At 49.8% G+C, this 27,884-nt stretch overlaps 1 protein-coding gene across 2 annotated transcripts; it reads left to right on the top strand.

The window, feature by feature from the left end:
- Positions 1-26,899, top strand: LOC115460228 (oocyte zinc finger protein XlCOF6-like). 2 transcript variants are annotated; one of them, XM_030190044.1, is made up of 4 exons: positions 1-144; positions 299-412; positions 23,997-25,332; positions 25,585-26,899. In XM_030190044.1, exons 2-4 carry the CDS (start codon positions 361-363, stop codon positions 25,973-25,975), a joined length of 1,779 nt encoding a protein of 592 aa, XP_030045904.1. In that variant the 5' UTR covers positions 1-144; positions 299-360; the 3' UTR covers positions 25,976-26,899. The 2 variants fall into 2 exon arrangements, with proteins under 2 accessions (XP_030045904.1, XP_030045903.1); XM_030190043.1 differs by having other exon boundaries at positions 23,997-26,899.
- The last annotated feature ends 985 nt before the right edge of the window (positions 26,900-27,884 follow it).

Below are 27,884 nucleotides of genomic sequence, written 5' to 3'. Positions count from 1 at the left end.
CAATGTAATTTTCCTACTTCTTATTGACAGGTTATTCAATTGTTAATCCTGATGTTATATTCAAGATTAAAAAGGAAGATGAGAAATATTTCACTCAGCAATCTGAGTGGAAGGAGGGAAAAAACCCAAATAACTCCACCAACAGTAAGTAAATGTTTTGGATTTAATGGGCTTTGCATTTTTAGATCACAGGAAATGGGTCATTAAAGTCAAACATTTGGACACTTAAAATCAGTTTCCTAGGTTAGTATTATCAGATAACTTGGTGAATCCATGTAAGTGTGTTTTCTTTTCATAGGCCTCCCAATTGTAACATCTGTTTTCTCACTGAGTGTTAAACAAGAGGAAGATCTCCCCTTCATGGAAAATCTTGCATCACAGATGTCGCAACAGAGTTGCCCTCCTGTAACAAGTAAGTATAAAAATCTTTCTGCACATCTTTACTAAAGTCAGCTGAGACCATTCAGGAATTCAGAGCTGGTGGGATAAAAGGCTGTCATCTCCTCTTCTCCGAGGACAAGAGGCTGCTTGTTCTCACTGATGGGTGACGTCCATGGCAACCCCGAGACCGGAATCTTCCTAGCAACAAAAGTTTGCTAGAGTCTTCCATATCATCAAGCTGATCAATCCATAGACTGGTGGGTTGTGTCCATCTACCAGCAGGTGGAGATAGAGAGCAATCCTTTTGCCTCCCTATATGTGGTCATGTGCTGCCGGAAACTCCTCAGTATGTTCTCTATCTCAGCAGGTGGTGGTCACACACAGCAGCAGCTCTGGCTAGGCCTCCAAGCCTAATTTTTAGGTTTTGTTGAGTGCCTGGGGTTGAGGGCTCTTCTTGAGCAAGTGCAAACCTGGTGGCGCCAGGTCCCTCCTTTTCTCCCCCCTCCCGCTGGCTCCGTTAAAAAAAAAAAAAAATTTTGAACGTCCTTAAAGGCGTTTATTTCGACGTTTATTTAAACGTTTATTGCAGCTACTCACTGGGACACCAGGTCGTTACAGCTCGGAGCGGAAAGCAGGTAATTTTTACCTTTTTATAGCGGGCAGGGGGTTCCCCGATTGATCTCCACGTGGCATATGGCGTCAGAGGGCGAGGGCGCAAAGAGTCGCTCCCCGGATCGTTTAGGCGCTTCTAGAGGGGATGCGGGGGTCTTAAAGTCTGATTCGCCCTTGTTGGGTGACAGTTTCGTGACCGATGAGTGTCCCGGTCCTTCCTCCGGCGTGGCGATTTTTCTCGCCATAAACGCCCATCCCCCGTTGCTCGCCTCCGCCATCTTGGCTGGCCACGCAGCTCGGACGGCTTCTTCGTGGGCCGCCCTTGAGGGAGACATTAATGCCATGAACGCCCTTAATTTGGGCGACGGCACCAAAGCGGCTAAAGTTAAGCGCTGTTTTTCCCGCGCGGCTCCTTCGCGGAGTGTCGCGCCGGACGCCATTTTGGATGCGCAGCATGTCTCTCCCCCGCTCTTGCGAGCGCCGGTTGAGGGTGCGTCTAGGGCTGTAGCCCAGGCTGCGGAAGTGCACAGTCTGGGGGGTTTCTCCCCCGAGTTTGTTTTGCTGCTGCATCAGGCCTTCCTTATGCAAAACGCTGCCCCTGCTCCCTCGTTTGGTAAAGAGGTTGAGGTAAACGCCCTCGGGTTGATTCCCAGGCCTTGGAGGACCTTGTCTCCTCCGATGTAGATGAGGGCAGCGTATCTGAGTTCTCCCAACGGTCCTTTGTGGATTCCTTGGAGGAGACGGATCCCCGCTCGGTTGGAGCGGATGACCCCTCTGCAGCGCGGCTTTTTAGCTCAGAGGATTTGCCCAACCTGTTAGTGCAGGCCATGGGCATTTTGAAGATTTCCTCTCCGGAGGACGTCTCTCCCTCAGCCCCTGTTGGCTCTGCCATTATGCTGGGGACGAAACGCCCGCCTAGAACCTTCCACGTGCATGATGCCATGCACACCTTAATTTCGGCTCAATGGGATGTCCCGGAAGCGAGCCTCAAAGTGGCTAGGGCTATGTCCCGCCTCTATCCTTTGCCTGAAAGTGAACGTGAGGCCTATCTGTGGCCTACCGTGGATTCTTTAATCACTGCGGTGACTAAGAAAACGGCTTTGCCGGTGGAAGGTGGCACGGCCCTAAAGGACGCCCAAGACAGAAGATTGGAGGCGGCCTTAAGGTCGTCCTTTGAGGCGACTGCTTTAAGTTTGCAGGCCTTGGTTTGCGGTTCCTATGTGGCCAGGGCGTGCCTGACTATGGTGCAGCGGGCTTCCCCCTCGGATCATTCCTGGAGGGCTGATTGGCCGGCCCTGGAATCGGGCTTAGCCTATTTGGCAGACTTGCTGTATGATGTCTTGAGAGCCTCAGCTAAAGGCATGGCTCAGACAGTCTCTGCGCGGCGGTGGCTTTGGCTGAAACATTGGTCTGCTGACCACGCCTCTAAATCCCGCCTGGCTAGATTGCCTTTTAAAGGCAAGCTGCTCTTTGGGGTCGAGCTGGACAAAATCGTGACCGATCTCGGCACGTCTAAGGGCAAGAAGTTACCAGAGGTCAGGGCTCGGGCTAGTACTCGTTCCGGTACCTCCAGAGGACGGTTTCAGGAAGCCCGTCGGTACCGCCCGGGCAGGTCGGGCTCCTCTGCCCCCTCTTCCTTCAAGAGGACTTTCTCCCCCAAGCAGCATTCCTTTCGCAGAGACCGCCGTCCCGGAGGTGCTCCCTCCGGTCCTCCCCCAGGGTCTCGTACCCAATGACGGGGCCTTGGTCCACGCCCCAGTGCAGATTGGAGGACGGCTGTCCTCGTTTCTGGGCGAGTGGACCACAATAACTTCAGACGCTTGGGTGCTGGAAGTCATCAGAGAAGGCTACAAGCTAGAGTTCTGCCGACCCTTAAGAGACGGGTTTGTACTCTCTCCCTGCAAGTCTCCGGTCAAGCTGTGGCAGTGCAGCAGACCTTGGACAACCTGATCCGCCTGGGTGCGATCGTTCCGGTGCCAGAAAATCAGATTGGCAAGGGACGTTACTCCATTTACTTTGTGGTACCAAAGAAAGGAGGTTCTGTCCGGCCTATCCTCGACCTCAAAGGGGTCAATCGGGCCTTGAAAGTGCGGCACTTTCGCATGGAGACTCTCCGCTCTGTTATAGCGGCAGTGAAGGCAGGAGAGTTCTTGGCTTCCTTGGTCATCAAGGAAGCGTACCTGCATATTCCCATCTGGCCTCCTCATCAACGCTTCCTGCGTTTTGCAGTCCTGGGACGACACTTCCAGTTCAGAGCCCTCCCTTTCGGGTTGGCTACTGCTCCGCGGACCTTTTCCAAAGTAATGGTGGTCATCGCGGCCTTCCTGCGAAAGGAAGGAGTACAAGTCCATCCTTATCTGGACGTCTGGTTGATCCGAGCCCCCTCTTATGCAGAGTGCGGCAAAGCTGTGAACCGGGTGGTTGCTCTTTTGAGCTCCCTGGGGTGTATCATCAACTGGGAGAAGAGCCAGCTGCGCCCGACTCAGTCCCTGGAGTATCTGGGGGTGCGATTCGACACCCAAGTGGGCAGAGTGTTCCTGCCAGACAATCGGATTGTCAAACTTCAGGCTCAGGTGGACCAGTTCCGAGTAGCCTCTCCTCTTCGGGCTTGGGACTATGTGCAGCTGTTGGGCTCTATGACGGCCACGATGGAAGTAGTGCCCTGGGCCAGGGCTCATATGAGACCACTACAACACTCTCTGTTGCAGCGCTGGACTCCGATGTCGGAGGATTATGCTGTGCGCCTTCCCTTGGACCCAGCAGTGCGCAAGGCGCTGAGCTGGTGGCTGCAGACAGACAAGTTGTCTGCAGGAATGCCTCTGGTGACCCCAGAGTGGATTGTCATCACGACGGACGCCTCTTTGACGGGCTGGGGAGCCCACTGCTTGGGAAGGACAGCGCAGGGGCTCTGGTCTCCTGCAGAGGCAAAGTGGTCTATCAACCTCCTGGAACTCAGAGCCATTCGGTTGGCGCTTTTGGAGTTCATCCCGGTACTGGCGTTGAAGCCAGTACGGGTCCTGTCGGACAATGCCACGGCTGTGGCCTATGTCAACCGCCAGGGAGGTACCAAGAGCGCCCCTCTAGCCAAGGAGGCCATGAATCTATGCCAGTGGGCGGAAGCGAACCTGGAACAGCTGTCAGCGGCCCACATTGCCGGAGTCATGAATGTCAAGGCGGACTTTCTCAGTCGCCATACCTTGGATCCCGGAGAGTGGCAGCTATCTGCTCAGGCGTTCTTGGACATCACGAAGCGCTGGGGCCAGCCGAGCCTAGATCTGATGGCGTCATCGGCCAATTGCCAAGTGCCGCGCTTTTTCAGCAGAGGACGGGACCCTCGATCCCTGGGAGTAGATGCTCTTCTCCAACAGTGGCCGACACAAGAGCTTCTCTATGTGTTCCCGCCCTGGCCCATGCTGGGCAGGGTGCTAGACCGGGTGGCAAAGCATCCAGGCCGGATAATCCTGGTGGGTCCGGATTGGCCCAGACGTCCCTGGTATGCGGACTTGATCAGGCTCTCAGTCGACGATCCTCTGCGGCTGCCAGTGGAGCAGGGCCTGTTACATCAGGGTCCCGTGGTGATGGAGGATCCCTCCCCCTTTGGTCTTACGGCCTGGCTATTGAGCGGCAGCGTCTGAGAAAGAAGGGCTTCTCAGACAAGGTCATCGCCACTATGCTGAGAGCGAGGAAGCGCTCTACTTCTACTGCTTACGCCAGGGTTTGGCGTATCTTTGCAGCGTGGTGTGAAGCAGGCTCACTTTCTCCCTTCACTGCTCCAATTTCTTCAGTGTTGGCGTTCCTGCAAGAAGGTCTGGAGAAAGGCCTGTCGCTCAGTTCCCTTAAAGTCCAGGTAGCGGCTCTGGCTTGCTTCAGGGGCCGCCTGAAGGGTGTTTCCCTGGCTTCACAGCCAGATATGGTGCGCTTTCTCAAGGGAGTTAATCACCTGCGCCCTCCTCTGCACTCTGTGGTGCCTGCATGGAATCTCAACCTGGTGCTAAGAGCATTGCAGAAGCCGCCTTTTGAACCCTTGTCGAGGGCATCTCTGAAAGACCTGACGTTGAAAGCAGTCTTTTTGGTGGCTATCACTTCAGCCAGAAGAGTTTCCGAGCTCCAGGCGCTCTCATGTCGAGAGCCTTTTCTGCAGTTCACTGAGGCAGGAGTGACTATTCGCACAGGGGCATTGTGCCTTCCTTCCTGCCCAAGATTGTTTCTCGCTTCCATGTGAATCAGCAGCTCTTTCTCCCTTCCTTTCGTAGGGAGGACTACCCAGAGGAATACTCTGCTCTCAAATGTCTGGATGTGAGACGAGTCATCATCAGATACTTGGAAGTGACCAATGATTTCCGGAAATCGGATCATCTGTTTGTCCTGTTTGCAGGTCCTCGTAGGGGTCTGCAGGCTGCTAAGCCTACAGTGGCAAGATGGGTCAAGGAAGCCATTGCAGCGGCTTATGTGGCTGCGGGGAAGGTGCCGCCTATCCAGCTGAAGGCTCACTCCACTAGAGCTCAGGCGGCCTCGATGGCAGAGGCCGGTTCCGTCTCCTTGGAAGAGATATGCAAGGCGGCAACTTGGGCTTCGGCCCACACATTCTCCAAGCATTACCGCTTGACTGTGGCTGCTCGGGCGAAGGCCCGGTTTGGAGCTTCAGTGTTGCGGTCAGGGATTTCTATGTCCCGCCCTGGGTGAGTACTGCTTCGGTACATCCCACCAGTCTATGGATTGATCAGCTTGATGATATGGAAGGTAAAATGATGTATCATACCTGATAATTTTCTTTCCATTAATCATAGCTGATCAATCCATAGTCCCTCCCAGATATCTGTACTGTTTATATTCTGGTTGCATTTCAGATTCAAGTTTAGTCTTCAGTTCCTCTTCAGGAAGACTTCGTGTTCAAGTTATTTTTTCACTTGGATTCTTCAAGAGTTGAGACGAGTTTGTGTTACAGTGAGCTGCTGCATTCCTCTCCCCTCCGTTTTACGGGGCTGGATTGAGATTTAAATTCTGCCGGCACTCCCTCCCGCTTCGTGCGGCTGTAGGGCAGCTTTGTACCCCTCCCGCTTCGGCGGTGTTAGGGTCAGTCAGATCCTCCCGCGGTTGCGGTTGCAGGATAAGCCAGATCCCCCCGCATCGGCGGGTGTGGTGTCCCTCCCCCGCTCCGCGGGGATGAGCTGGACGGATTCCCCTCCCCCACTTGTGTGGGGATGAGCTGGGTTAATTCCCCTCCCCCATTTCGGCGGTGGTGAGCTGGGCAGAGTGTCCCTTTGTGGGTGTAATTCTCTAAGTGCTGAGTCCTGCGGATGGAGCTTTGATATCGACATACTGAGGAGTTTCCGGCAGCACATGACCACATATAGGGAGGCAAAAGGATTGCTCTCTATCTCCACCTGCTGGTAGATGGACACAACCCACCAGTCTATGGATTGATCAGCTATGATTAATGGAAAGAAAATTATCAGGTATGATACATAATTTTACCTTCGATCGCGCGTGGGCGTCCGCACCGCGCATGTGCGGCCATCAGCTTCCCGCCCGTCGCACGCGAGAGCCCCGTTAGTTTTTTCTCTTTCCGCGGTAGGGAGCGGTTGTTTTGGCCGTCTCTCTCTGTGTGCCCCTGAGAAAGAGCCTTCGTTTAGCCGCGAGTTTTCACGATTTTTCTTTGTTTCTTTTTCTATATCTCCTGTATTAAAAAAAAAAAAAGGTTCCCTTATCTCTCTTTTTTTGTGTTGGGCCCTCTTTAAGTTTTTTTTCAGAGCCGTCGCGGCCCCTTTTGGGCTGCATGTTCGCATTTCTCCTTTTTAGTACCTTTTTTCTTGGCACCATCGTGAATTTTGTCTTCGCTGCCGCTATTTTTCCATCCATGACATCGAGGATTCCCAGCGGCTTCAAGAAGTGCGGTCGGTGCAGCCGGGCAATCTCAGGTACCGATCCCCATTCGTGGTGTATCCAGTGCCTTGGGCCCGACCATCGCCCAGACGTGTGTAAGTTGTGTCTTACTTAAAAAGCGGACACAGGCGTCAAGACAGGCTCAGCGGGAACGTCTGTTTGGAGCCTTGCCCAGCACGTCGACTTCAGTACCGAGGTCGACGGCATCGGCACCGGAGATGGCATTGACATCGGGAGATCAGGTAATACCTGTCCGGAGACCACCGCACGCTGGGAGCAGTGAGCCGTCGACTGGGTCGCCACCTGTCTCGAAGGCTCCTGCTGCAGAGGCCCATCAGGACCAACCACTTTCGGACCCGACCCCGAGGAGGCATGTGGATTCCACGTCCTCCTCATCGGTACCGAGGAGTACCGATGCCGTGCATCGAGCGAAGGCTAAGAAGCATTGTCATCGATCTCCTTCTACACACAGTACCGGGAGCTCCGGGGCGTCGAGGGACTCAGCACCCGAGAAGCGTCGACACCGGGAGGTCCGCTCACCCTCCATCCAAGAGGTGTCGGTGCGCCGGTCTTCCGACAGTCCGGTACCGCCTCCTTCCTCTGCACAGGTTCTGCCTCCGGCTCCTGCACTGGCCCCACAGCCTTTCCCAGCAGGCACTCTTGACGAGCGCCTCAGAGCCATTCTTCCAGGTCTCCTGGAGGGGCTGCTGCGCCAATCTGTTCTGGTACCGGGGGTGCTTGCGCCTTTAGTACCGTTGATGGAAGTGTCAGTGAGCTCTGTGCCTTGTGGCTTCGGCCTCGGCTGCCACCCAGGTCACTCCCCGTCGACATCACTGGAGGGAGCTTCATCTCCGCCAGCACAGGAGTCGACTTCTCAACGTCGTCATCGAGGACATGGTTCTTCGGAGTCGAGACGGGCCTGGTTTCGTGAACTCTTGTCCGACACCGAGGAGGATGCCTCGTGGGGAGAAGAGGAGGATCCAAGATATTTCTCTTCTGAGGAGTCTTGTGGTCTTCCTTCTGATCCCACTCCTTCGCCTGAAAGGAAGCTTTCTCCCCCGGAGAGTCTTTCTTTCTCCTCCTTTGTGTGGGAAATGTCTGTGGCTATTCCCTTCCCGGTGGTATCTGAGGATGAGCCCAGGGCCGAGATGTTCGAGGTCCTTGACTATCCTTCACCACCTAAGGAGTCGTCCACTGTTCCTCTGCATAATGTCCTTAAGCAGACATTGCTAAAGAACTGGACGAAACCATTATTTAATCCCACCATCCCCAAAAAAGCTGAGTCCCAGTATCAAATCCATGGGGAGCCTGAGTTGATGAAGTCGCAGTTACCTCACGACTCTATGGTTGTGGATTCTCCTCTCAAGAGAGTCAAAAGTTCTAGAGATTTTGCCTCGGCGCCCCCGGGGCGGGAATCTAGACCTCTGGACTCTTTTGGGAGGAAGGCCTATCAGCCCTCCATGCTCGTGTCCAAGATTCAGGCATACCAGCTCTACACGAGCATCCACATGCGGAACAAAGTCAAGCAACTGGCGGACTTGGTGGATAAGCTCCCTCCGGAGCACGCCAGGCCTTTTCAGGAGGTGGTCAGGCAGCTGAAGGCGTGTCGTAAATTCCTGTCCAGGGGTGCTTACGACTCTTTTGATGTTGCATCCAGAGTCGCTGCACAAGGTATAGTGATGCGCAGACACACATGGCTGCGTGCCTCTGACCTGGACAATAGAGTCCAGCAGCGGCTGGTGAATGTCCCTTGCCGGGGGGATAATATTTTTGGTGAGAAAGTCGAGCAAGTGGTTGAACAGCTCAACCAGCGGAAAACCGCTATGGACAATCTCTCCCACGCTATGGACAATCTCTCCCACCGGGCGCCTTCAGCATCTACCTCATCAGGTAGACATTTTTTTTGGGTGGAAGGCGGAATGCTCCCTATGCTTACAATAAGCGTAGGTACAATTCACCTTCCCGACAGCCTTCTCAGGCTCAACCCCAGCGTGCTTGTTCTCATCAACAGCATGCACCTAGACAGGCCCCCACAGCTCCCCAGCAAAAGCAAGAGACGGGCTTTTGACTGGCTCCAGCTGAGCCGCTGTAAAAGTGTCCGTGCCGGACGATCTGCCGGTCGGAGGGAGGTTAAAATTTTTTCACCAAAGGTGGCCTCTAATAACCTCCGATCGGTGGGTTCTCCAAATAGTCCAGTTAGGATACTCCCTAAATTTGCTCTCTGTACCTCCAAATTGCCCACCGGGAGCTCAGTCCTTCAGCTTCCAGCACAGGCAGGTACTTGCAGAGGAACTCTCCACCCTTCTGAGCGCCAGTGTGGTCGAGCCCGTTCCACCAGGGCAAGAAGGACTAGGATTCTGTTCCAGGTACTTCCTTGTGCAAAAGAAAACAGGGGGGATGCGTCCCATCCTAGACCTAAGGGCCCTGAACAAATTCCTAGTCCGAGAAAAGTTCAGGATGCTTTCCCTGGGCACCCTTCTTCCCATGATTCAGAAAAATGACTGACTATGCTCTTTGGACTTAAAGGATGCTTATACGCACATCCCGATACTACCAGCTCACAGGCAGTATCTTCGATTCCGTCTGGGAACACAGCATTTTTAGTATTTTGTGCTGCCCTTTGGGCTCGCGTCTGTGCCCAGGGTGTTTACCAAAAGCCAGGCGGTAGTTGCAGCGTCGCTACACAGCCTGGGAGTGCATGTGTTCCCTTATCTCGACGATTGGCTGGTGAAGAACACTTCAGAGGCAGGAGCTCTACACTCCATGCAGATGACTATTCAACTCCTGGAGCTACTGGGGTTTGTCAAAAAATACCCATCTTCTTCCAGTTCAGAAACTAGAATTCATAGGAGCTCTGTTGGATTCGCAGATGGCTCATGCCTATCTTCCAGAGGCGAGAGCGGACAACCTTCTGTCTCTTGTTTCCTTGGCCAGAGCGTCTCAGCAGATCACAGCTTGGCAGATGTTGAGTCTTCTGGGCCATATGGTCTCCACAGTCCATGTGACTCTCATGGCCCGTCGTCACATGCGATCAGCTCAATGGACCCTAGCTTCCCAGTGGTTTCAGGCCACAGGGGATTTAGAGGATGCAATCCAGTTAACCACCGAATTTCACAATTCCCTTCAATGGTGGGCAGTTCGATCCAATTTGATTTTGGGACATCCCTTCCAAATTCCTCAGCCTCAAAAAGTGCTGACCACAGATGCATCTCTCCTGGGGTGGGGAGCCCATGTAGCCGGGCTTCACACTCAAGGAGCTTGGTCCCTCCAGGAATCAGGTCTTCAGATCAATCTCCTGGAGTTGTGAGCAATCTGGAACGCTCTAAAGGCTTTCAGAGATTGGCTGTCCAATCAAATTATTCAAATTCAGACAGACAATCAGGTTGCCATGTATTATGTCAACAAGCAGGGGGGCACCGGATCTCGCCCCCTGTGTCGGGAAGCTGTCCAGATATGGCTATGGGCTCATGCTCACAGTATGCTTCTCCAAGCCACGTATCTGGCAGGCGTAAGCAACAGTCTGGCCGACAGGTTGAGCAGGATAATGCAACCTCACGAGTGGTCGCTCAACTTGGGCGTAGTACGCAAGATCTTCCGAGCGTGGGGCACCCCCTCAGCAGATCCTTTTGCCACTCAGACCAATCACAAGGTCCCTCAGTTCTGTTCCAGACTTCAGGCCCACGGCTTGCTAGGTTCGGATGCTTTTCTCCTTCATAGGGGGAGAGGCCTCCTGTACGCATATCCTCCCATACCTCTGGTGGGGAAAACTTTGCTGAAACTCAAGCAAGACTGCGGAATCATGATTCTGATAGCTCCATTCTGGCCGCGTCAGATCTGGTTCCCTCTTCTTCTGGAGTTGTCCTCCGAAGAACCGTGGAGATTGGAGTGTTTTCCAACCCTCATTACTCAGAATGAGGGGGCGCTTCTGCATCCCAACCTTCAGTCCGTGGCTCTCACGGCCTGGATGTTGAGGGCATAGAGTTCACCTCCTTGGATCTTTCTGAGGGTGTCTCCTGAGTTTTGCTTGCTTCCAGGAAAGATTCCACTAAGAGGAGTTATTCTTTCAAATGCTGGAGGTTTGCCATGTGGTGTGATAGCAAGGCCCTAGAGCCTCGCTCTTGTCCTACACAGACTCTGCTTGAATACCTTCTACACTTGTCAGAGTCTGGTCTAAAGACCAACTCCGTAAGGGTTCACCTTAGTGCAATTAGTGCTTATCATCAACGTGTAGACGGTAAGCCTATCTCTGGACAGCCTTTAGTTGTTTGCTTCATGAGAGGTTTGCTTTTGTCAAAGCCCCCTGTCAAACCTTCACCAGTGTCATGGAATCTCAACGTCGTTCTCACCCAGCTGATGCAACCTCCTTTTGAGCCACTGAATTCCTGCCATCCGAAGTATTTGACCTGGAAGGTCATTTTCTTGGTGGCTGTTACTTCAGCTCGTAGAGTCAGTGAGCTTCAAGCCTTGGTAGCCCATGCTTCTTATACTAAATTTCAACATAACAGAGTAGTCCTCTGCACTCACCCTAAGTTCTTGCCAAAGGTGGTGTCGGAGTTTCGTCTGAACCAGTCAATTGTCTTGCCAACATTTTTTCCCCATCCTCATACCCTTCAGTTGCATACATTGGACTGCAAGAGTGCATTGGCCTTCTATGTGGAGCTGACAAGCCCCTTCAGACAGTCCACCCAAATGTTTGTTTCTTTCGACCCCAACAGAAGGGGAGTTGCTGTCGGGAAACGCACCATTTCAAATTGGTTAGCAGATTGCATTTCCTTCACATACTCCCAAGCTGGGCTGACTCTTGAGGGTCATGTCACGGCTCATAGTGTTCGAGCCATGGCAGCGTCAGTGGCCCACTTGAAGTCAGCCACTATAGAAGAGATTTGCAAGGCTGCAACGTGGTCTTCAGTCCACATATTCACATCTCACTACTGCCTTCAGCAGGATACCCGACGCGACAGTTGGTTTGGGAAGTTGGTGCTGCAGAATCTGTTCGGGGTTTAGAATCCACCTCCACCCCCCTAGGACCATTTTTGTTCTGTTCCACGTTGCACTCTCAGTTAGATGTTTTCTTCGTATGTCAATCCTTTTTAAGTCCTCGCCGTTGCGAGGCCCAATTGACCTGTCTTTGTTGTTTTGAGTGAGCCTGGGGGCTAGGGATACCCCATCAGTGAGATCAAGCAGCCTGCTTGTCCTCGGAGAAAATGAAGTTTCATACCTGTAGCAGGTATTATCCGAGGACAGCAGGCTGATTGTTCTCACATACTCGCCCACCTCCCCTTTGGAGTTTTCTTTCCTTCTTTGCTTTCTTATCAAACTGACGGGGTTCTCACGCGATGGGCGCACATGCGCGGTGCGGGCGCCCGCGCGCGATCGAAGGCTTTAGCAAACTTTTGTTGCTAGGAAGATTCCAGTCTCGGGGCTGCTGTGGACGTCACCCATCAGTGAGAACAATCAGCCTGCTGTCCTCAGAGAATACCTGCTACAGGTATGTATCTTCATTTTCTCCCACTGTCTATTTCCCTACTTTGGACAGATTAAACTGTTTGTGGAGATGGAGGAGGCACTGATAGAGGTGGGTATCCCAGGGGTGGGATCAGGTCTGCAGAACCCTTCATCCTAGAGTGTCTTGGGTTGACAAATCTGTACTGTTGAAAGGGCTGCTGGATGTGGAGAGTCTTCTGCACTATTGTGAAGGGACATGACTGATGAGTTCATTTTGACTTACCACAACATCACCCTGTATTTGTTCACACCGGAGCCTGCAAAGGCTTCTCCGGTACTATGTAAGCCACATTAAGCCTACAAATAGGTGGGAAAATGTGGAATACAAATGTAACAAATAATAAAAATAATTAGTCATGGACATTTTGTATTGCTGATAGGTTAATGCAAATCACAGTATATAATGCAGTTTATTGTAATGATGCCATTCCCAGTTCCAAAATGGCAGCCTCCTGCTCATGCCATGCCTAATGCCAATGTGAAGCAATCGGCAGTTGAGCTGCTGTAAAAACCAATAGCGTTAATTTTTCCATTGCTCCCATTATCCTTTCACTCGCCCACTGAGTTGGGCATTTTCCATAGCATTTTCCATAGTCTCAAGTAACTGTTGCCCATATGCAGATACCTCCTTCCATAATTTCTGGACCTTAGGACATTCCCACCAGACGTGAGTATATGTTCCCCTCTGGCTACACCCTCTCCAACATAAACCATCCCCTTTCCTCATAATGGCTTGCAGTCTAAATGGAGAGTAATGTCATCTCACCAGTACCTTAAAACCATTCTCAATAATGTGAGGTGCATGTGACAATTTATGAAATCGCATTGAGACATTTTCCCATTCCTCCTCAGAAAACTCTCTAGGTCCCTCTCCCATGCCCCCCTGTAGGTAGCCTTTCATTTATCTAAGGTGTTGAGGAGCCGATAAACAAAAGATCTATAACCCCTACCAACTTGTCCACCCGCTAAAGTTTCAAAAGCCGACTTAAGGCCTCCACCCCCTGCTATTCGTTGTTCTACCTGAATGAAATGTTTATCTTGAAGGTAAGGGAATAACATCTCTAGCTGCCAGTTGATAGTGAACTCGTAACATTCCAAAATGTAGAATTTGGTTATCTCCTATAAATTGACCAAAATAGAGAAGACCATGTCTTTCCCATCTTTGAAACAAGCTATTGCCAAGCTCGGGTACAAACTTATCCATATGTCCCATGTGTTATTCTTCAATAAATGGGTATGTGTCTTGAGCCATAGGTTCATAGTGGTCCTCGTAAACGGGTTTTGGACCTCTTGAATGTGTTTGACCGTGCTAACTGCCCAGGAGAGAATCTTCAACTGAAACGTACTAGCCTCTTGTTCTGCTAGCACCCATTGTTTGGGTTGGGTTAGGGGTACCTGCTACTCTAACTTCCTTAGGTTGTGCAGCTTGGTAGTATTTTTCCAGATTGGGTATATCCATCGCCCCATTCCCTTTAGATTGGAACACAGCCTCCTGGACTACTCTGGATCTCTTCCTTCCCTATATAAAGCAAAATATCTTTCTATGAGGTAGTTCAACAGGGAGAACTTGGAATAAATATAAAATTTAAGGAGAACCATCATTCTCACTGCCTCCATCCTTCCTATCCTGGACAGTATTAATTAATCCCACCTCTCTAAATCTCGGTACCAACTACAGAGTGTCTCCCAGTCCGCCCCAAGTTTGATATCAAAATACTAAACCCATTGAAAGGGAAAACATTTCCTAAGATTTGTCTCCTCCCCTTTTGGAAGGGATATATTCAAAATCTTTGTCTTAGTGGGGTTAGCTCTGAATCCCAATAAGCTTCCATATTCTGCCATTTGCTCCTGTAAAGCCATTTGGGCTTTTTCTGTACCTTGAGTCAATATCAAAAGATCATCTGTAGACAAGGACACTCTATGATCCTTACCTCCTATTATAAATCCTTTAATTTCCGTAACCCTTTGTGCCAGAGGTTCTACCACCAAGGCAAGCAACAGGGGCAACACTGCTACTGCTATCATAGGCATCCACTCTTGATGTGCCTTCCAAAAGATAACATAACTGTGACGAAACACTGGGTTTCTAAGCCTGAAAACTGTATTATTTCATGAAATGTTTTTCTACTAGTTGGCCAGCAGATGGCTCTTGTTTTGAGTTTTAAAGCTGTAGCAGAAAAAAAGGCTTTCTCGTTTCCAGTTTAAGCTTATGGAAAGGCAATCTGCAATCATTGGCCAGATACTTTCAAAGTTGATGCCCTGGGGCTCTGATTAGCCCTAGACTTCAAACTAGCCAGGAGGTACTGGAGTTTTCTTTATTTTCAGTGTGGGGCTACAGAGGAGGAACATCTCTGTCCTGAGATCCTGTTCATGGCTTGTGAACAGTTAAGTTCCTGAACTCCCCAGGTGCTACCCAGGTAGTAACAAGAGTTAGATAGTTTTAATGTTGGCCCTTGTTTTGGTGGTTTTCTGTTATTGCTTGCTGTACTTTTCCATCTGGTTTTTCAAACATTCACTGTTCATTTTCATGATAATAAACCTATAGTTTATTAGTTCTGCCGTCCTGGACTGACTAAGAATCCTGGTTTGTGTTTTTGGGTTTGCTTTCTAGAAACTGTGGACGTCCTGGAGTGTGGCCCCAGTGTCCTAGAAATCACCAGAGAATAATCTGAGAATTGGAGACTAGCTCAGAGGCAAGCAGGACACAGTCGGTGGGAGGAGGGTGCTAGTATAGAGCACATGCCCAGGTGCAGGCGGTCCTGAGCAGTGTTGGAGACAGACCCTCCAGGTGGCCACAGGGTTAGCCCCAGGCGGGCGCTAGGCGTTCCATGACAACACTTTGTTTTTATAGTCCGCAATACCTCGCAGTTCTATGTGGGTTACATACAACGAGACTATAAAAACCAGAAATTACAGCATAACATTATCATGAATGAAAACTAATATGTTCATTTCCTTCTATAATTCTGAAACACATCTGTTTTGAGCTTGATGCCTGAATTATCCAGGAAGAAATTTCCTTGTCTATTTTAGCAGTCTGATACGAAAGCAAAGAGTCTATACACCTCTTTTGTATTTCACCCTTCATAGATGGAAAGTACTCTTCTACCATCTGCTGCTTGCCTTCCCGTAATAAATCCTACCTGATCAGGGTTAATTATGGTGGGCCGTGAGGGAGGGAGTGACATAGAGGCAGAAAACACTCCCTCACTGGGATGTATCTTATCCGGCTCCGTAGCTTTTTCCACTTTCAGGTTTTCAAGCCGTTTATAAATGCTTTCTTCTATGAACGGCACAGGATCCACTCCATTCTCAGATATTCCCTCCTCAACCAACTATGATCCTTCTCCAGAATTTTCTTCCATGAACACTGAAGAGAAGTATTTGTTTAGCGCATTCACTTTATCCTCATCACTCTCCACATGGCTATTCTCAGCGTCTTTCAGTCTTGCAATTCCGTTCCTATTCTCCTTTCCCCAATATATCTAAAAAAAAAAAGGTCTTGTCACCTCTCTTTACATCTTTAGCCATTTTTCTTCTGCCTGTGCTGTCACTAGCTGTATTCCCTTCTTCGCTTTAAGTTTAATCTGATAATCTTTTCCGTGATCCTTTCGCTGCGTTCTTTTGTATTTCTTGAACAAAGCCTCTTTTGCTCTTATTTTTTCAGCTACTTGTTTGGAGAACCACATAGGCTTCCTGTTTCTCTTGTTTTTGTTTACTTTCCTTGTGTAAAGATCGGTTGCCTTATTTATACCAGTTTTCAGCTTGGACCACTGCACATCCGCTTCACCTATCCTGACCCATGCCATCAGCTCCTTCTTCAGATATTCCCCCATTTTACCAAAATCAGTACATCTGTATCTTGAAACAGCACCTGCCTGGGGTTACCTGAAGAGTCTGCCCATCACTTTTACTCTGTTTCCCTCCCCTCTACCTATACCCTCTAGCCCCATCCACCTACTGCTCCTCCCCCACCCCAGCCCCATCTTCTACTTCATTCCCCTCCCCTCTACCCATAACCCCTAGCCCCATCTAACTCCTGCTCTTTCCCCCAGTCCCATCCATCTTCTGCTCTGTTCCCTTCCCCATCCACACCCCTAGCCCTATCTCCTGTTCCAACCCCGTCACCCTCCCCCACAACCCCTCTACCCCTAGCCCCATCTGCCTCCTGCTCCTCCCCCACCCAATCCATCTTCAGCTCCTTCCTTCCTCCCCCCACACACCAGTTTCATCCATTTTCTGCTTTCCAGGATCTCTTGTCTATTTGACTGTTTTCTTTCCACCATCATTTCCTCTGGGTCCCTGTCCCTATTCCCATGTTCAGTATCTGCCTTCTGTGTCCCCATTCCTCCCCTGTCCCATTTCTCCCCTTCTTTCCTCTGCACTTCCACCCTAACCTCTTCTCAATCTCCCTGTGCCCGTTGCAATGCAGTCTCTTCACTCACTCTCACTTTCTCTCTCTCTCTCTGCCTCCTGCAGTAAAGCTGCTGCTTCTCTCTCTATGTACCCCTTGCCATCCAGCCTCTTCTGTCTCTTTCTCTCTCTTTCTATCCCATGCAATGTCTCTTCTCTCCCTCATTCTCTCTCTGTTCCTCCTGCCATGCAGCCTTCTGTCTTTCTGTGCCCCCTGCCATTTTTCATCTTTACTTTTTCTCTCTCTGTTTTGTTCTTACCAAAGTTAAAATAAGAAAGTATTTTGCAGCAAAAATAACGGACGGTAATTGGGCTACACAGGCAAAAGGGAGAAGCCGGCAGGAGGAACACCTATATCTCATTGTTAGGTGAGACCAACAAGTGAGAAATGGTCAGTGGTCTTCTTGCCCCTTCCTTACAAGAGACTTATGTACAATTTCTCTTAGCTTAGAATTCAAAGAAGTTGGTTCTGTAAAATGTCATTTTATTTTTGATTGCGAAGGCACATAAAAGATGCATTTCCTGGGACCTAATTGGGCCCATTCTTGTTAGAACTTCTTATCGCACTTATACAAGGTAAGGGGTCATGGTTCTGAGGAAAAGGTGACATTCTCAGGAACCAGTTGGTTTTACTGTTCCATCTTTTCTCTCTCGCCTTAAGGCACCCAGGTCTCTTCACCTGCCCTGTTCCCTCCATAACCCTCCAGCCATAATATAGCGCTGATGGAAACACTGGCCACCTGCTTCTTTCTCTCCAGCTGTTTCCCTCTTTCATCAAACATAGTCATGGACCTAATTATACTGTAGCAGAGTTCCATATCATCATGCTGATCAATCCATAGACTGGTGGGTTGTGTCCATCTACCAGCAGGTGGAGATAGAGAGCAATCCTTTTGCCTCCCTATATGTGGTCATGTGCTGCCGGAAACTCCTCAGTATGTTCTCTATCTCAGCAGGTGGTGGTCACACACAGCAGCAGCTCTGGCTAGGCCTCCAAGCCTAATTTTTAGGTTTTGTTGAGTGCCTGGGGTTGAGGGCTCTTCTTGAGCAAGTGCAAACCTGGTGGCGCCAGGTCCCTCCTTTTCTCCCCCCTCCCGCTGGCTCCGTTAAAAAAAAAAAAAAAATTTTGAACGTCCTTAAAGGCGTTTATTTCGACGTTTATTTAAACGTTTATTGCAGCTACTCACTGGGACACCAGGTCGTTACAGCTCGGAGCGGAAAGCAGGTAATTTTTACCTTTTTATAGCGGGCAGGGGGTTCCCCGATTGATCTCCACGTGGCATATGGCGTCAGAGGGCGAGGGCGCAAAGAGTCGCTCCCCGGATCGTTTAGGCGCTTCTAGAGGGGATGCGGGGGTCTTAAAGTCTGATTCGCCCTTGTTGGGTGACAGTTTCGTGACCGATGAGTGTCCCGGTCCTTCCTCCGGCGTGGCGGTTTTTCCCGCCATAAACGCCCATCCCCCGTTGCTCGCCTCCGCCATCTTGGCCGGCCACGCAGCTCGGACGGCTTCTTCGTGGGCCGCCCTTGAGGGAGACATTAATGCCATGAACGCCCTTAATTTGGGCGACGGCACCAAAGCGGCTAAAGTTAAGCTCTGTTTTTCCCGCGCGGCTCCTTCGCGGAGTGTCGCGCCGGACGCCATTTTGGATGCGCAGCATGTCTCTCCCCCGCTCTTGCGAGCGCCGGTTGAGGGTGCGTGTAGGGCTGTAGCCCAGGCTGCGGAAGTGCACAGTCTGGGGGGTTTCTCCCCCGAGTTTGTTTTGCTGCTGCATCAGGCCTTCCTTATGCAAAACGCTGCCCCTGCTCCCTCGTTTGGTAAAGAGGTTGAGGTAAACGCCCTCGGGTTGATTCCCAGGCCTTGGAGGACCTTGTCTCCTCCGATGTAGATGAGGGCAGCGTATCTGAGTTCTCCCAACGGTCCTTTGCGGATTCCTTGGAGGAGACGGATCCCCGCTCGGTTGGAGCGGATGACCCCTCTGCAGCGCGGCTTTTTAGCTCAGAGGATTTGCCCAACTTGTTAGTGCAGGCCATGGGCATTTTGAAGATTTCCTCTGCGGAGGACGTCTCTCCCTCAGCCCCTGTTGGCTCTGCCATTATGCTGGGGACGAAACGCCCGCCTAGAACCTTCCACGTGCATGATGCCATGCACACCTTAATTTCGGCTCAATGGGATGTCCCGGAAGCGAGCCTCAAAGTGGCTAGGGCTATGTCCCGCCTCTATCCTTTGCCTGAAAGTGAACGTGAGGCCTATCTGTGGCCTACCGTGGATTCTTTAATCACTGCGGTGACTAAGAAAACGGCTTTGCCGGTGGAAGGTGGCACGGCCCTAAAGGACGCCCAAGACAGAAGATTGGAGGCGGCCTTAAGGTCGTCCTTTGAGGCGACTGCTTTAAGTTTGCAGGCCTTGGTTTGCGGTTCCTATGTGGCCAGGGCGTGCCTGACTATGGTGCAGCGGGCTTCCCCCTCGGATCATTCCTGGAGGGCTGATTGGCCGGCCCTGGAATCGGGCTTAGCCTATTTGGCAGACTTGCTGTATGATGTCTTGAGAGCCTCAGCTAAAGGCATGGCTCAGACAGTCTCTGCGCGGCGGTGGCTTTGGCTGAAACATTGGTCTGCTGACCACGCCTCTAAATCCCGCCTGGCTAGATTGCCTTTTAAAGGCAAGCTGCTCTTTGGGGTCGAGCTGGACAAAATCGTGACCGATCTCGGCACGTCTAAGGGCAAGAAGTTACCAGAGGTCAGGGCTCGGGCCAGTGCTCGCCCCGGTATCTCCAGAGGACGGTTTCAGGAAGCCCGTCGGTACCGCCCGGGCAAGTCGGGCTCCTCTGCCCCTTCTTCCTTCAAGAGGAACTTCTCCCCCAAGCAGCATTCCTTTCGCAGAGACCGCCGTCCCGGAGGTGCGCCCTCCGGTCCTCCCCCAGGGTCTCGTACCCAATGACGGGGTCCTGGTCCATGGCCCAGTGCAAATTGGAGGACGCCTGTCCTCATTTCTGGGCGAGTGGACCAGGGTAACTTCAGACGCTTGGGTGCTGGAAGTCATCAGAGACGGCTACAAGCTAGAGTTCTGCCGACCCTTAAGAGACGGGTTTGTACTCTCTCCCTGCAAGTCTCCGGTCAAAGCTGTGGCAGTGCAGCAGACCTTAGACAATCTGATCCGCCTGGGTGCGGTCGTTCCGGTGCCAGAAAATCAGCTTGGCAAGGGACGTTACTCCATTTACTTTGTGGTACCAAAGAAAGGAGGTTCTGTACGGCCTGTCCTCGACCTCAAAGGGGTCAATCGGGCCTTGAAAGTTCGGCACTTTTGCATGCAGACCCTCCGCTCTGTTATAGCGGCAGTGAAGGCAGGGGAGTTCCTGGCATCCTTGGACATCAAGGAAGCGTACTTGCATATTCCCATCTGGCCTCCTCATCAACGCTTTCTGCGTTTTGCAGTCCTGGGCCGACACTTCCAGTTCAGAGCCCTCCCGTTCGGGTTGGCTACTGCTCCGCGGACCTTCTCCAAAGTAATGGTGGTCATCGCGGCCTTCCTGAGAAAGGAAGGAGTACAAGTCCATCCTTATCTGGACGACTGGTTGATCCGAGCCCCCTCTTATGCAGAGTGCGGCAAAGCTGTGGACCGGGTGATTGCTCTTTTGAGCTCCCTGGGGTGGATCATCAACTGGGAGAAAAGCCAGCTGCGCCCGACTCAGTCCCTGGAGTATCTGGGAGTTCGATTCGACACCCAATTAGGCAGAGTGTTCCTGCCGGACAATCGGATTGTCAAACTTCAGGCTCAGGTGGACCAGTTCCTAGTAGCCTCTCCGCTCCGGGCTTGGGACTATGTGCAGCTGTTGGGCTCTATGACGGCCACGATGGAAGTAGTGCCCTGGGCCAGGGCTCATATGAGACCATTACAACACTCTCTGCTGCAGCGCTGGACTCCGGTGTCGGAGGATTATGCTGTGCGCCTTCCCTTGGACCCAGCAGTGCGCAAGGCGCTGAGCTGGTGGCTGCAGACAGACAAGTTGTCTGCAGGGATGCCTCTTGTGACCCCGGTGTGGATTGTCGTCACGACGGACGCCTCTTTGACGGGCTGGGGAGCCCACTGCTTGGGAAGGACAGCGCAGGGGCTCTGGTCTCCTGCAGAGGCAAAGTGGTCTATCAACCTCCTGGAACTCAGAGCCATTCGGTTGGCGCTTTTGGAGTTCCTCCTGGTACTGGCGTTGAAGCCAGTACGGGTCCTGTCGGACAATGCCACGGCTGTGGCCTATGTCAACCGCCAGGGAGGTACCAAGAGCGCCCCTCTAGCCAAGGAGGCCATGAATCTATGCCAGTGGGCGGAAGCGAACCTGGAACAGCTGTCAGCGGCCCACATTGCCGGAGTCATGAATGTCAAGGCGGACTTTCTCAGTCGCCATACCTTGGATCCCGGAGAGTGGCAGCTATCTGCTCAGGCGTTCTTGGACATCACGAAGCGCTGGGGCCAGCCGAGCCTAGATCTGATGGCGTCATCGGCCAATTGCCAAGTGCCGCGCTTTTTCAGCAGAGGACGGGACCCTCGATCCCTGGGAGTAGATGCTCTTCTCCAACAGTGGCCGACACGAGCTTCTCTATGTGTTCCCGCCCTGGCCCATGTTGGGCAGGGTGCTAGACCGGGTGGCAAAGCATCCAGGCCGGATAATCCTGGTGGGTCTGGACTGGCCCAGACGTCCCTGGTATGCGGACTTGATCAGGCTCTCAGTGGACGATCCTCTGCGGCTGCCAGTGGAGCAGGGCCTGTTGCATCAGAGTCCCGTGGTGATGGAGGATCCCTCCCCCTTTGGTCTTACGGCCTGGCTATTGAGCGGCAGCGTCTGAGAAAGAAGGGCTTCTCAGACAAGGTCATCGCCACTATGCTAAGAGCGAGGAAGCGCTCTACTTCTACTGCTTACGCCAGGGTTTGGCGTACCTTTGCAGCATGGTGTGAAGCAGGCTCACTTTCTCCCTTCACTGCTCCAATTTCTTCAGTGTTGGCGTTCCTGCAAGAAGGTCTGGAGAAAGGCCTGTCGCTCAGTTCCCTTAAAGTCCAGGTAGCGGCTCTGGCTTGCTTCAGGGGCCGCCTGAAGGGTGCTTCCCTGGCTTCGCAGCCAGATGTGGTGCGCTTTCTCAAGGGAGTTAATCACCTGCGCCCTCCTCTGCACTCAGTGGTGCCTGCATGGAATCTCAACCTGGTGCTAAGAGCCTTGCAGAAGCCGCCTTTTGAACCCTTGTCAAGGGCATCTCTGAAAGACCTGACGTTGAAAGCAGTCTTTTTGGTGGCTATCACTTCAGCCAGAAGAGTTTCCGAGCTCCAGGCACTCTCATGTCGAGAGCCCTTTCTGCAGTTCACTGAGGCAGGAGTGTCTATTCGCACAGTGCCTTCCTTCCTGCCCAAGGTTGTTTCTCGCTTCCATGTGAATCAGCAGCTCTTTCTCCCTTCCTTTCGTAGGGAGGACTACCCAGAGGAATACTCTGCTCTCAAATATCTGGATGTGAGACGAGTCATCATCAGATACTTGGAAGTGACCAATGATTTCCGGAAGTCGGATCATCTGTTTGTCCTGTTTGCAGGTCCTCGTAAGGGTCTGCAGGCTGCTAAGCCTACAGTGGCAAGATGGGTCAAGGAAGCCATTGCAGCGGCTTATGTGGCTGCGGGGAAGGTGCCACCTATCCAGCTGAAGGCTCACTCCACTAGAGCTCAGGCGGCCTCGATGGCAGAGGCCGGGTCCGTCTCCTTGGAAGAGATTTGCAAGGCGGCAACTTGGGCATCGGCCCATACCTTCTCCAGCCATTACCGCTTGACTGTGGCTGCTCGGGCGGAGGCCCGGTTTGGAGCTTCAGTGTTGCGGTCAGGGATTTCAATGTCCCGCCCTGGGTGAGTACTGCTTCGGTACATCCCACCAGTCTATGGATTGATCAGCATGATGATATGGAAGGTAAAATTATGTATCATACCTGATAATTTTCTTTCCATTAATCATAGCTGATCAATCCATAGCCCCTCCCAGATATCTGTACTGTTTATATTCTGGTTGCATTTCAGATTCAAGTTTGGTCTTCAGTTCCTGTTCAGGAGGACTTCGTGTTCAAGTTTTTTCAATTGGATTCTTCAAGAGTTGAGACGAGTTTGTGTTACAGTGAGCTGCTGCATTCCTCTCCCCTCCGTTTTACGGGGTTGGATTGAGACATAAATTCTGCCAGCGCTCCCTCCCGCTTCGTGCGGCTGTAGGGCAGCTTTGTACCCCTCCCGCTTCAGCGGTGTTAGGGTCAGCCAGCTCCTCCCGCGGTTGCGGTTGCAGGATAAGCCAGATCCCCCCGCATCGGTGGGGTGGTGTCCCTCCCCCGCTCCGCGGGGATGAGCTGGACGGATTCCCCTCCCCCACTTGTGTTGGGATGAGCTGGGTTAATTCCCCTCCCCCATTTCGGCGGTGGTGAGCTGGGCAGAGTGTCCCTTTGTGGGTGTAATTCTCTAAGTGCTGAGTCCTGCGGATGGAGCTTGGATATCGACATACTGAGGAGTTTCCGGCAGCACATGACCACATATAGGGAGGCAAAAGGATTGCTCTATCTCCACTTGCTGGTAGATGGACACAACCCACCAGTCTATGGATTGATCAGCTATGATTAATGGAAAGAAAATTATCAGGTATGATACATAATTTTACCTTCCTCTCAGGGAAAGGGGGAGGTTTCTTCTGAAGTAATTTAATTGCTTTGGCCTGAGTAGTGCAGGGGAATGTTTTTGTGTTTTGTTTAATCCACAGTAAGAGAAATGTATTTAATATCTTCATGCCTGTAAATCTGTACCTTTCAGATTAACTAGGTCATATTGTCAATAGTCTCCTGGGGCTGCCTAACCCCCAATGTTCAGTGGCATTAAAGCAGGTAGGTACCCTGAATATTACCTCTGATCGCTCACAAAATAAGGGGCGGTTATGAGGGGGAGGCATTAGGGAGGAGCCCAGGGTTCTGCGGGTGCCGGCTGGCTGACTTAGGACATAAGCTACTGAATATCGGGCTGGCACCCGCATAACTTTTTTTTTCACCCCCCCCCCCCCCTCCCCTCCAGGTTCTACCTCTAGCCCAGGTGCTCCAGTGGATTTTCTGTGGCGGGGCGCACATTCTCCTCACTCGTGCCCGCCTTAAGTATATTGTTTTCCATAGCTGTAAAATGAATGATCGTACGCTTCTATTTTATCCAACAGATGATAGATTTGGGAATGAGAGTGAAAGAGTGAGAATGTGCGATGAGCAGCAGAAAGAGGAATGGAAACACGAAGACTCCTCCAGAGACAGCACAGATCCTTCAGCAGATTGTGAAGGAGGTATCGGTAGCATAATACCAACCAGTGAGAAAGCAGCAGCCCAGACAGGAGAAAGATTAGAGAGACAAAAGAGAAACTGTAGCTATTTCCCAAGAGTTGTACAACCTGGAAGACTCAAAGGTGAGAGAGATTTTAAAAGTGCTGATGTTTGGACCGACTCCAGTTTTATCGAGCATTGCATAAGTGGGCTTAGGACTGAAATTAATGACTGTCAAGGTATGCACAAAACAAACCCATCTGGATACTCTGGAGCCTGTGCAAAACCCTTTAAAAGTTCTGAACATGGTAAATGTAAGAAAAGGAACCTACAATTGCATAAAATAGATGTCACGGAACATAAACCATTTAAATGTTTTGAATGTGATAAACGTTTCAGAAGCAAAGTTTATTGGCAGTTGCAACAAATAACTCACATAGGAACAGAAGAATTTAAATATTCTAAATGTGTTAAAGGTTTCAGTCAAAAAATTAGGCCGCAGAGGCATAAAGTAGTTGACACAGGACACAAACCATTTAAATGTTCAAAATGTAATAAATGTTTCAAAAGCAAAGCTCACCAGAAACAGCACAGAAGGACACATAAAGGAGAGAAGCGATTCAAGTGTTCAGTATGTGATAAATATTTCAGAAATAAGGCCACCCTAGAATGTCATGAAAGGACTCATATGGGAGAGAAGCCATTTAAATGTTCACAATGTGATAAATGCTTCAGAACCATAGTTGAAGTGAAACGTCATGAAATGATTCATACAGTAGAGAAACCATTTAAATGTTCAGAATGTGATAAATGTTTCTCAAGGAAAGCTTACCTCAAAGTTCATATAAGAATCCATACAGGAGAGAAACCGTATAAATGTTCAGAATGTGGTAAGTGTTTCTTAAGCAAGCAATACTTACATAGTCACAGAAGGAGCCATACAAAAGAAAAACCTTTTAAGTGTTCTAAATGTGATAAATGGTTCAGAAGCAAGGCCCACCTGAAATGGCACAACAACACACATACTGGTGAGAAGCCATATAATTGTTCAGGCTGCGGTAAATGCTTTGGAAGCAGGGACTGTCTGAAACGGCACGAAAGGTCACACACGAGAGAGAAACTATTTAAGTGTTCAAAATGTGATAAATGCTTCAGAAGCAAACAACACCTCGAACAGCATGAAATGATATATACGGGAGAGAAACCATTTAAATGTTCAGAATGTGATAAATGGTTCAGGTCCAAACAACATGTGAAACAGCATGAAAAGAAACATAGAGGAGAGAAACCATTTAAATGTTCAGAATGTGATAAACAGTTTAGAAAAAAGGCCAACCTGGAACGTCACGAAAGGACTCATACAGGAGAGAAGCCATTTAAATGTTCAGAATGTGATAAATATTTTAGAACCAAAGTCGAGGTAAAACTTCATGAAATGACTCATACAGGTGAGAAACCATTTAAATGTTCAGAATGTTATAAATGTTTCAGAATCAAGGCCGAGGTGAAACTTCACGAAAGGACTCATACAGGAGAGAGACCATTTAAATGTTCAGAATGTGATAAATGCTTTAGAAGAAAGGCCAATCTGGAAAGGCACAAAAGGATTCATACAGGAGAGAAACCATTTAAATGTTCAGAATGTGAGAAATGTTTCAGAACCAAGGGCGAGGTGAAACTTCACGAAAGGACTCATATGGGACAGAAACAATTTATATGTTCAGAATGTGATAAATGTTTCATAAGGAAGGCTGAGCTACAACGGCATGAAAGAACTCACACAGGAGAGAAACCATTTCAGTGTTTAGAATGTGATAAATGTTTCCATAGGAAGGACCAACTGAAACAGCACAAAAGGACTCATATGGGAGAGAAACCATAAGTGTTCCAGGAGAGAAAGCATAAGTTTTCCAAATGTGATAAATGCTTCAGAAGGAAGGCCAAGGAGAAAGTTCACGAAAACTCATATGGAAGAAAAAACATTTAAATATTAAGTACGTGATAAATGTTTTAATAAGAAGGTCCAATTGAAATAGCACAAAAGGACTCATATGGGAGGGAAACCATTTAAATGTGTAGAATGTGATAAATGTTTCAGAGGGAAGAACCATCTGACTCGGCTTGCAATAGCAATAAATCACAGTAGAAAAACCACTTAAATATTCAAGATGTTATATCTGTTTCAAAAACAAGGGGTTACTGTCAGAGAGGAAGGTCAGAGCAGGCCAATGGTCTGGACAAACAACTAGGAATATCTGAAAAGAGGGATTGCATAGGCCTGTCACATAGTTTAATGCATTAAGACATGCTTAAGGATCGTGGACCAGTATGTGTGGCAGTTCAGTAGAGAGTGTGCAGGCCTTGATTGCACTTTAAGCATTGTAAAAATGGTAACATTATAAGCTCTTCTGGACAGGGAGTTACATATATGAATTATATTAGCTTTACTTATATGAATTATATTAGGTAAGCCTGTATGGAGATATGTACTTTAACATTTATTCTGTTCATTTTTACCACTGCTTCTAAGCTTGTATTCTAAGCAGATAAAGAAGGTATCAGGAGCAAACTGTCTCTGTGCAATGTTAGGAATTTAGAGAAAAAACTGTAGCTGGTGTTTGTGCCTTTTCATGCTGCGTTTCAGAGCCCAACAAAACCAGCATTACTTACACAGACAAACTCTCTCAACTGGTATCGTAGGAACCCGGACAGCTGGTAAAGTCTATTAAAACAATAACAACTAGAACAAAAGAAAAAAGAACCAAAGAAGCTTCTTGGGGTTAGCACAGGTTTATTCTTTATCCAAAATTAGGACAAAAAAAATAAGAAATAGAATAGATACAGTATACAGAATCAGGACAGAAAGGAGAACATGTACAGAAATGGAATAACAGTGGAAAAGGGGTCAGGACATTCTTTCAGACTCCCAGACGTGGAGCCAGAAGAGATGTACGCTGCCTATCTTCCTGCCTTACAAAAAGGTTTATATAGGGTTTTCTTTCTCTTACAGTACAAAGAAGTAAGAGGGCGGGGAGGGTCTCTCCCCCCCCCCCCCCCCCCCCCCCAGTTAGCATCTTGTAAATACAGTCAGGATCTCCTTTGTTTATAGTATCAACATAGCATATGTTTGCATTACCTTAGAAGATGCATTTGTTCTGTGGTCAGAAAGTGACAAAATGTGTTGGATCATTATCTCTCTTCTATTTACAGTTTTCCCACAAAAGAATATATTTGTCAGAACATTTGGTCTCTTGTCTCAGTACTTTCCTTATCCTTTGTTCTCATTCTAAAGAGAGGAGACAAGAGTTTAAACTGTTTCCTTTTAGAGGTGTTAGATTTCTCTCCTGGCAGACCCAGACCCTGTGTCAGAACATAGATTCTCTTATTTTCAAGGAAATACATAATAAAAAGCTACTGCTACCTGGCTCCAGAAGTCTATTTCTCAAAGGGAAGTGTTTGGCTCTCCTTTGTGAGGTACAGTGTTTGATATTTTGTTCTAGGCAAAAAAAAAGAAGTCTTTTGCAAGTGTTGTTTCCTCATGGTTACAGAAAAAGTCATTCCCTCTTGCTTTGAAGTGGCCCTTAGAAAAAAGACATGAAAAAGACCTCTGTCGCCAAGATCCCCTGAGGCCTGTCCACACTTATGGGAGAGATCATGGGCAGTCAGGTTTACAATCACCTGGCTGGGCAAGAGGGGGGTAGAGTGAAATGTTTCCAGCAACAACTGTTCTTATGATCAGAAGGGGAGAAATCTTCATTTCTCCATGTCTAAAGATGAAAAATTAATTCTGT

The sequence above is a fragment of the Microcaecilia unicolor genome, chromosome 1, assembly GCF_901765095.1.
Source record: "Microcaecilia unicolor chromosome 1, aMicUni1.1, whole genome shotgun sequence".
NCBI classification, from domain to species: Eukaryota; Metazoa; Chordata; class Amphibia; order Gymnophiona; family Siphonopidae; genus Microcaecilia; species Microcaecilia unicolor.
The sequence above is the reverse complement of the archived record's forward strand: the minus strand, read 5'-3'. Positions and strand labels throughout refer to the sequence as shown.